Source organism: Sorghum bicolor, chromosome 5 (genome assembly GCF_000003195.3).
Source record: "Sorghum bicolor cultivar BTx623 chromosome 5, Sorghum_bicolor_NCBIv3, whole genome shotgun sequence".
NCBI lineage: Eukaryota > Viridiplantae > Streptophyta > Magnoliopsida > Poales > Poaceae > Sorghum > Sorghum bicolor.
This window is the reverse complement of record NC_012874.2, coordinates 2,613,891-2,624,204: the sequence shown is the minus strand read 5'-3', so window position 1 is coordinate 2,624,204 and position 10,314 is coordinate 2,613,891. Positions and strand designations below refer to the sequence as shown.

At 49.4% G+C, this 10,314-nt stretch overlaps 1 protein-coding gene and 1 pseudogene across 1 annotated transcript; both read left to right on the top strand.

The window, feature by feature from the left end:
• On the top strand, positions 3,176 to 5,202 carry LOC8085632 (scarecrow-like protein 3). Its single transcript, XM_002450200.2, has 2 exons — positions 3,176 to 3,559; positions 4,135 to 5,202. Exons 1-2 carry the CDS (start codon positions 3,176 to 3,178, stop codon positions 5,200 to 5,202), a joined length of 1,452 nt encoding a protein of 483 aa, XP_002450245.2.
• On the top strand, positions 8,495 to 8,909 carry LOC8085631 (annotated as a pseudogene).

The following is a 10,314-nucleotide window of genomic DNA, read 5'->3' as shown; positions in this document are numbered from 1 at the left end:
AAATGTTGATGAAAAGAGCTAGTCAATGACAATTTTGGATGTGTGGTTTGCAATGAAATAGGCGTGGCCTACTGCCATTACTGATGTAGCAGTGGGCCGGGCCACACTCAGACATGGTCACTGTTTTACCATGGACCAATGATCCTTGCGTTGGGTTGGGCTGCCACACCCTCCTTTCCACTTTTATGAACGCGTCCAAAAGATCATACCCTATAGAATACAAATAGGTTTGTGAGATGGACTCGACATATTTTTTTTAATCGACAAAGTTTATTGTAGGCACTTATTGACAGGAACATGACCTAGGCACCTTCGACTCCTATGCAATTAAGTTGCAGCGCTGCTAGCGCGTCCGCCAGACGGCTTAATTGAAAAGATTAAAAAATTCTACGTCAGGTGGCGCAGAGAGGTATTTATAATGATGACGTATAAAATCTAGTGGTCGTACGATTTTAAATCAATTTATTACTGTATAAAATCCTCTCCACGAGCTAGACGTTATATTTGCCAACATGTGACGTAGTTTGACACATGCTGACACTTGCATGCATTCGTGTGTCTACTCTAATATCTTTTATTATTCTTTTACGATAATTCCTCAACTAAGCATCTGTTTAAAAAACGATTTTCACTATTGAACTGCGGATATTTTTATACACGATTCAAGATCCATTTGTCGGTGTCTGGACCCGTGACCCAGGCACCAATGAGTGATTATATTTTGCGTGTGCTGGGACCCAGATGGTGATGCAGGAAGGACACAAAAAATTTATACTGGCTCGGGCTTACAATGCCCTACTTCCAGTGTGGAGGTGGCGACTCGTATTATCCTACACCCGAAGTGCTTGTAGTGGGGCTTACAAGTGAGTTGCGAGAGAGGGAGAGTGTCCTAGGTCTCGGCTCGAGAGGTGATTGAGTGCTCGTATGAGTTCTTCGGTTGCTGAACCGTGCCTCTGGACGGGGGCCCTACCTTCCCTTTTATAGTCTCAAGGGGAGGCAGGGTTTACATATGTTGATGTTTACTGTCTATTTCTAGCGTATAGAGGGGGGATGGCGTTGGGGTTGTAGCAGCAGGGCATCCCATCCTTGGAGCTGCGATCGCATCGTGGTTGTCCCTGTTGATGATGCAGGGCCATCCCTGATGTTGTGGATTTGATGTCTAACCCTGTTCTTTCCTTGTCGAGTCCTATTCAAAGGCAGGACCATCTTTTCGAGGCCTCTTCCCTTGACCCGCGTCAGGACATAGCGGTGCCTCATTATGGCGCCAGTACCTGAGATTTGACGTCTCCCATCCCCCTGACTGATTGTACGCACAGTAACAAGGGTTAGGTGCAACAAGGGAGGGAGCAGGTAGCACAATAGGCATCATCCCCTGCTGTAGTATGGGTGAAGGCATGCCCCGCGTCCCATCCGTGGTGCGGGTGTCGTGCGCAGGAAGGTGGGAAATAGGAGGTCCGAGCCGAGGCCAGGGTTTGGGCGAGGCGGAGAATTCATCCGAGGCCAGGACTCGGGTGAGTCGGAGAATTCGTCCGAGGCCAGAGCTCGGACGAGTCGGAGAATTTGCCCGAGGCCAGGGCTCAGGCGAGCCGTGAGGGAGATTCTATTTCAGTGGTCATGTTTTGGACCAAAAGGGAGTTGTCTCGGCTATCTTGGGGATGTCCCATAAGGCATTTTTGGGCCTTAGGAAGTAGCTTTTGGCTTTTTTGTTTCGCTGGTTGGGGTACCCTGGTTCATGGTACCCGACAGTAGCCCCCGAGCTTGTGGGGGAGCTGGATGCTCCTACATAGGCTCTCTGAATTTCTGTTGAGGGTATTTCTTCCGAGGTCGGTATCCCCGTTTTGGGATCTTAATCCCCTCTGGCGGGTGCGCGCGAGCGCACCCGCTAGGTGTAGCCCCCGAGGCCTTGAAGGGATGGATTATCACTTTAAGGTCTTTTGTTAATATGGCGAACAGGGGGAGTCGCAGGGGGATAAACTCATGTTCTGTACACGAGCTATGCTCAACCTCGGTGCGGGTGTAGCCCTTGAGTCCTCGCCCATGGGCAAGGATCGATCAGGGACCCCCTGGCTTTTCGTCATCCATCATTCATCTGTTCACTCGGAGGAGGGGTGGGAGACACCATGCTACCCTCGACGGGCGAGCTATGGCGCTCCCAGTGAGTTACTAGCGGGTGAGTCCAAGTGGAGGTCCGAGTCCCATTCTATAGGGGTCGGCTAGTGACCTGATAGGCACACTCCAAAGATATCCGAGGACGGTCTCGGTGGATCTTAGTACCATTCGATAGGTTCTGAGGGCTCGGTGCCTCTCTTGATGGGATTCCCCACATGGGTCTCGGACAAATGTGTCCGCCTAACTGTGATGGGCAAAATGGATGCCCGTCTCCGTAAGTTTTGGAGGGTGTCTTGTAAAATTATTTGTATATTATAGTAGTGAACATTTCTACGAGAATCTGGTTGCCAAACGCATCTACGACGCATGTGAATCGGATGCCATGGAGTTTGCATGTCCCTGACTTACGCATCACCATGCAGCACACGATCCCAGGAAGTTCCAAGCATGTCGGCCAGGTGTATGCATGGACACTTCTTCTTGGAAGCTACACACGACGCACAACGGCACAAGGACGAAATTCCATCTAGAGAGACTAGTCTTAGCTCCATAGTCCTAGGAGGATGACCACAAAGTAAATTTGTCCGTTGCTGCCAAATGGATACGAAAAACACAAGACGTACGGAATTATCCTCATCTCCAATGCCAGCAAACTTATTAGAATATCCTATATACTACGAAGCTAAGCTACTTTGCTTGTCTCCATCTACCTCTCCTCGGTTGTTCAGGCGCTTGGTTCATTACGTCCAAAAATCCCCTGTCGTCAACAACAAGAAAAAGCCCTAGTATATTTTTCTTGTTCTCGCCGGCGCCGCCTTTGCATTGTTGCATGCATGCATGCGTACAACAACACAAGCATCATCCCCATGCATGTACGTGTCACCTCACTCTGTGTGTATAAATACGGCGAGTGCATCAACCTGCACTCCCTGCTCCCACTCCAACCACTCGAACTGTAGCATATAGGTGAGCTATTTTAGCTAGCTCATACACACTGTTCACAGCGTGTCACAGTAGTGCACACACACAACGTTGCCATCGTCTTCCCGTGGCCATGCATCCGGCGATGCCAACCCAGAGCGACGACGACGACGTGTCGTCGTCAATGCACCTGGTGCAGGACCTGTGCGAGTGCGCGGGCCACGTGGAGGCGGGCGCCATCGAGCGGGCCGGCCGCTGCCTGGCGCGCGCCACCGGCGACCTCGCCGCCGCCGCGGGCGACGACGGCCCGCTGCGGCGCCTCGCCGTGCCCATGGCCGACGCCCTGGCGCGCCGCCTCGTCCGCCTCATGGTCCCGGCCGTCGCCGACGCGCTCATCGACCCCTCCGACCACCTCGACCCCCGCTGCGTCCGCGCGGCACGCCGCAGATTCTTCGAGCTCAGCCCGTTCTTCAGGGCCGCCGCCGCCGTCACCAACCGAGCCATCCTTGAGGCCATGGAGAACGAAAAGGTTCTGCCTTGGCTCGTGTACTGTGTGCTGTGCTAGTCCAACGATCGATATCGAACAAAGCTAGCTACTCCCACTGAGTTAAAGATAATTGACGGCCTAAACCCTAGCATATATAAACTGGAATTAGTCTAAAAGATGGATCAGTGGCACTATTATTTACGAAGAAATAGTGCTAAGTTACACTACTTGCTAATTAGCCTTTCGCTTTACGGTGATCAGGAACTTTGACTTAATATTCAACTTTGTTGGTTTGTCTTTTATGCGAATATTATTGGCATATGCTTATAGGAAAATAAAAAAAAAATGCAGTGACCGTTTTGGATATGAAAGTACGTAGTCACAATCTTAATAGAAATTACGGAGTGTACAATAAAAATATCACTAGTGTCGTTTTTGTTAAATATTTTTTTTAAAAAAAACAACTTCTAGTTTGAGTAGTCAGAGCCCAAGCTATTTTAAGAGGGGCGCTGGTGTCGCCAAACTAGTTCTAATTCAAAGTTGTCATTTTTAACAGAGGTTATTTTATTTATTTATATGTAACAGTAATAAACTTGTTTCATTTTCACCGTGATCAGAATGTCCACGTCATCGACTTTGCGGGGCCTACCGCACAGCCATGCCAATGGATCCAGCTCCTACGCGAATTCCACCGCCGCCCGGGAGGGCCGCCGCACCTGCGCCTCACCATCGTCCACGACGACGGGGACCTCCTTGCCAACATATCAGAGCGGCTCGCCAAGGAGAACGAGGAGCTCGACGTGCCACTCCAGGTGCACCGCGTCGTCAGCCAGATCGAGGCACTGGATCCCACCGACCTGCACGGCGTGCTCGGGCTCAAGTCCGGCGAGGCGCGCGCGGTCGTCTGCACGCTGCAGCTGCACCGCCTCCTCGCGGCCGCCGATGACCCAGCGGGCACCTTCAGCGCCGGCCACCGCTTCAACCAGACGGCAAGCGTCGCGCGGCTGCAGCAGATGGCGTCCACCTCGTGCCCGCCGAGCGTCGGCGCGTGCAGAGCCGGCGGCGGCGGCGGCGGCTACGATGACGACGACGACATCGACAGCAGCCCGGCCACGCCGATGGGCTTCGTCTCGCCGCCGTTGTCCACGCCCCAGCTCCAGATGCCGCCGGCGCTGGCGAGCTTCCTGTCCGCGGCGGGCGCGCTATCGCCCGAGGTGGTGGTGGTCACGGAGCAGGAGGCCAGCCACGGCGGCGTCTCGTTCCGGAAGCGCTTCGGCGAGGCGCTGGGGTACTACGCCGCGGTGTACGACAGCCTGGACGCTGCCGCCGAGGCGTACCGGCGGCCCGCCGCGGAGCGGGCGGAGGTGGAGCGCGCGGTGCTCGGGGAGGAGATCCGGGACGTGCTGCTGCGGGACGGCGCGCACCGGCGCGAGCGGCACGACAGGCTGCAGCGGTGGGCGGCGCGCATGGAGCTGGGCGGGTTCAGGAGCGTGCCGCTGAGCTACGCCGCGGTGAGGCAGGGGAACGACGTGCTCCACAGGTGCGGCCTGATCGGGTGCGGCGCGGCGCCGGCGAGCAGAGAGCACGGCGGCTGCCTTCTCTTGTGCTGGAGCTCGTCGCCACTCTACTCGGTCTCGGCATGGCGGCCGGACGCACGCTCAGGTGCTCCAGGGAGCTGCAGCTAGCTAAGCACTTGCCAAATGGAAATGGTGGCTCCTGCGCGACAGAGTTTTGAGGAGAGCTGAGATCGATGGCGATTCATTCGAGGGACAGTGAATTTGTAATTAAATTAATAGGTGTCACACTGACATGCATGGAGATGCATGATTGATTGGAACTGGAACAAGAATGATGTAGTGTTTGACAACGAAAAAGAAGAAATCATATTTGCTACCATCAGATCTAGGTGATCAGGCAAATCAGCCGGCTGCTTTAGCGTGAAGAAGAATGCCGTAGATAGTCACGTTAAGTTTTATACCCTCCCTAATCATAGAATCAAAAAAACTTTCTAGCTAGCTTCTGTGTATTTTCCATTCTTGCAGAGATAGTCCAGCAGCAAACCATAAGTAATAATATTTGGGGCAAGACTTCCATTGTATCAGATGTATGGATGTCTGGCATAACACCTTTATCAATCATCTAAGAAATAAAAAAAAAGAGGAAAATTTGGGTTTCATGTTCAGCCTAGTCAACTGCTTGAGCTTTGCACAGTCCACCAATGATCGTGTTGTATGTCACAAACATCTGGCTAAATCCCCCAATCCAACATTTCAAGGAACAGGTTGTAATTTCCACCTGACCCTCACCAAACAAACCGTTGATAACGGTGCTGTAGGACACCCCACATCTGGTGTGCAGCTTCCATTTCCATCATCAGCCATCATGTGCAGCGACTCATGAAGGCCTCTTCAACTATCTTCTCATCACAAAAACCCTTGAGAAGCGTGTTGCAGGAAACTATGCTCGGCATGCAGCCAAACTTAGGCATTCTTCAGAGCAGCATATCCATGGCCTCGCCCACCCTCTTGGCAATTTTTTTAGGTCAACTTTCGGGGGATCCAACGAGATCCTCACATGCGTTCCATTCCACACATACTCAGAGAGTCTCGTTAAAGTTTCATTAGAGTTTCATGGGAGTAGAAAGAGTTTAATGGAGATAAAACTCTTCTGCACTGTTTCCAAAATATAGATGCATTGAAAATTAGGTCATAAAACCCACTGAGGATACGTTATGATCATAGTTGGACATTGTTATTCAGGTTTACATGACGAACTCGTATCTAAGTTAGTTAGCCTATGTAATGGATTGGTAAGAGTGAAAGACAATTAAATAATAAACCCGCTTTCAAACTAGTGTTGCAATATTTCTTAACTTGGAATGCTTATCGAACTAATATTATTCCAATGCAAAATTGTTATCACCATTGTGTGGAATTTAGCCGTTTTGTAGAATGTAGCAGCCGGCGGTGAAGTCATCACAACCCAACTTTTTTTTCTTTTCGAGAAAACCACAGCCCAACTTATGGTAATGACACCTCCATCCAAACAGACAACCAAACTTTGCACAAGTTCTTTCAAGCAAAGCCCGGCCTGCAGCAAACTAAACAAGAAGCCAGCTCGGTCTGGCACAGATTTGGCCTAGCAAGTAGCAACCAATCATCTTGGGCTGCATCCCCGTCCACATCTGGCACCTAGGCCTTGTTTAATTCGCGAAAATTTTGGAATTAGGTGAATGTTGCATTTTTGTCTTAATTGATAATTAATATCTAATTATGAACTAATTAGATTTAAAAGATTCATCTCGTAAATTATATGTAAACTGTACAGTTAGTTATTTTTATATATATTTAACGCTTAATACATATATCCAAAGATTCGATGTGATGAGATGAAAAAAAATTAAGAACTAAATAGTTCTAGCCTGATAGTAGGTCAGGCAACCAATCAATTCTCACTGTCTGTAAGTTCCAGTCGGCACTTATCATCCTTATGTTATTCTGGAGGGCTTCAAATCTCAGTTGCCGGTTCTTTTTTATTATTATTGAAATTATTATCTTGCTTTGCTGGAGTATTTGGACAATAAGAAACAAATTTTCATCTTCCATAATTCGACGCCAACAGTTGCTTACTTCGAGGAAATTTTCAACTCTGAGTTTGCCAAGATGATCCTGCAAGCAAACAAGAATTACTCCCCTTTGATATATAATCATGGCTAATGCTTTCGTGTAGTTTTTGTTTTTGTTTTCTTTCATGTGCCATTAGTCTGCTTTTGTTACAATAACCCTTGTTTTCAATAAAAACCCATCAGTAGGGTATCCCCTCCCTGTTTGCTTCAAAAAAGAAAAAAAAATCAAACCTCAATGGTTCTATTATTGGTATATTTGGCCATCTGGCCCAAGTAATATGGGCCGGCACTAGCATGACCCTAAGAAGCACGCCCAGACACACCCCGCTCGGGCTCCCATAGTGCCTATGCCTGGCATGACCCGATGGCAGCCCGGTCCGGCTTTCAGCCTAGACACCACACGGATAATGGGTTGGCATAATGTTACTCCGATCAATTCTAACCATCAGATATTTTCAGAGGACTCTGTAGTCGTTGGATAAGAGTATATAGCACCAAACCCTAACTCTTCCCATGGATTCCTCCTAGCAGCCATCATCTCTCGGTCTCTCTCGTTTCCACGTGCAGTCGCGCTCTCATCCCTAATACTCCGACTCATCGTGTCCCAACGTCCCGCACAGCTCCTCGTCCTCCTGACTCCCCACTGTGGCTCCCCATGGTGGCTCCTCCATCATAGCTCCTAGTTCTATATGCTCGACGTGGTGACCGCAGTGCACCGGCGTGGATGACCTAGAGCGGCCTCGAGGTGTGCTCACGCAGCCAGGGGCACATCCTCGCGGTGTCAGCGCTCAGCCAAGCAAGTCGCTACAACGGCAGCACACGGCAAGGGCAAGCTCGCGTGGTGGCTACACACGTCAGGCGATGGTGGCATGTTGGCGTGGAACATCAGGCCATGCGCGGCGAGCTGGCATGGCCCCCGCGCGGGCCATCGTGCCTATCGACATAGTACGACATGACCAAGTCGTCATAGGGCCGTGTTTGGGCCAGGATGCTGGCATGATGGCACTACACGACATGACACGGGCAACGCTGCAGTGCAATGCAACCATAGACTTGCATTGCACCGGCATTGTTTGTCATGCTGCAACATACTTTTTTTCTAAAAAAATATTTTGATATTTATTTTCGATTTTTTTGTATAAAGTACAATTAATTGGTCTCCCTAAACTGTCGGCATAGTTTGATAATAATATTACCTTCCTGATGGCTTACATGATCGTGTACGGGAACGGGACATTGTAGCCTGGGCATATGTAGTTTCCATCTCCCATAAACCTCTCAACCCTCATCGAATTTGTGTGGACGCGACCATACCATACGTGCACCACCACGGCATCTATCGCCGTCGCGTTATTCGCATCTGCCGCCGGCCGGACACGGAGCACCGACCCATCGGTGGTCCGCCGGTCTACGCCAACCGATGAAGAAGACGGCCGTGCTCGCCGTGCTCGCGGCCATTGCGGCGGCGGCGCTCCTGTCCTCCTCCGACGACTCCCGGCGCGACGTCACGGTGCTGGAGATAGGCGGCAGCGACGACGGCCGCGTGGAGCTGGTCCCCGTGGACGCTGGCGCCGCTGGGCCAGAGAGCCTGGCGTTCGACGCCGCCGGCGTCGGCCCGTACGTTGGCGTGTCGGACGGACGTGTCCTCCGGTGGGTCCCCGGCGAGAGGCGGTGAGAAGAGCACTCGTCGTCTTGCGCACCGGAACTGTAGGTACCTCTGCGGCCTTTTAGGACAAACCAAAAAGTTTTCAAGATTCGCCGTCACATCGAATCTTGTAGCATATGTATGAAATATTAAATATAGACGAAAACAAAAACTAATTACACAGTTTAGCTGTAAATCACGAGACAAATCTTTGATTCTAGTTAGTCCATGATTGGATAATATTTGTCACAAACAAACGAAAGTGTTACAGTACCGAAAACTTTTCACTTTTCGGAACTAAACAAGGCCTGTTTGCTTTCACGCTGTAAACTTTGACACCTATCACATTAAATATTTAAATACACATATAAAGTATTAAATATAGACTATTTATAATATTAAAAATACAGCTAAAAAATAATTTTCAAGATAATTTCTAATTAGTTAATAGATTAGACACTAATTATTATAGTTATAAATATGTTATGATAGATACATGTTAAACTTTAAGGCTGGTTTAGTTTTCAAAAAAATTTCAAAATTTCTTATCACATTAAAACTTTGAACTCATGCATGAAACATTAATTAAATATAGATAAAAATAAAAACTAATTATATAGTGTGTAATTTACGAGACATTTTTTTTTAAAACTTAGTTAATCTATAATTATTAGATAATAAGGGTTTGTTTGGCACAACTCAACTTCACTAGTAAAGCTGTTTTTTTTAGAAAATAGCTTCATGAGTGACTTTCTAGATGAAGCTGAGCTGTTTTGGAAAAAATGTTTGGCAAAATAGCTTCACCAACTACTTCATACATAGTTGAAAGAGAGAAATGAGGGAGAAGTTGTAATAAGCTACTTTTTTCCAGCTTCATTCAACTTATGTATTTACGAGAAGAGGAGAAAAACAGCTTCACCCATAAAGCTATTTTGAAAATAAGTGTTTGGCAAAAAAAAAAAAAACAGCTCACACTATACCAAACAGGCCCTAAGTGTGAAACCAGGCCGAACTGTCCTGTCATGCAAATGGAAATCCGGTTTCTTCCTCGCGATCTGCTCTACTCTGCATCTGTACGTCCTCACGCACGCGCACACACGGCCGGCCACGGGCTCATGGTCGTCGTCGTCGTCGCATCGGCGGCAGGCACCGATCGATAATGGTACCAGTACGTACGCGCGCACAGTAGGCAGACGTTTGGAACGGCTGATGGTGGTGGTCTTGCGTCGTCGTCGTCAACATATCTAGCAGGACGTGACGGTACGGTGGTCGGCGACAGTTGGTCCGGACTGTGGACATTCATTTCAGATTCACCTACGGCCTACAGGGCTAAGGGCCTAAGGCACAGTACGGCGTAGTATGAGCGCTCGTGCAATCCATGCGCCGGCCGGCCGGCCATGGACCGCGGCTAAAACATGCATGGAGGACAGGAGCTGAGGCTGCTGGGAGACACGTACGTACGCACGGTAGGCCGTAGGCAGGGCATTCAAGTGGTGAATGGAGGGGTTAGGGGTAGGCATCCAGCAG

Excerpts from the sequence above, each read along its gene's own strand:
- LOC8085632 (XM_002450200.2), top strand. The coding sequence starts at position 3,176 with ATGCCAACCCAGAGCGACGACGACGACGTGTCGTCGTCAATGCACCTG. Across the intron at positions 3,560-4,134 it reads AGGCCATGGAGAACGAAAAG|AATGTCCACGTCATCGACTT; the intron begins GTTCTGCCTTGG and ends CACCGTGATCAG.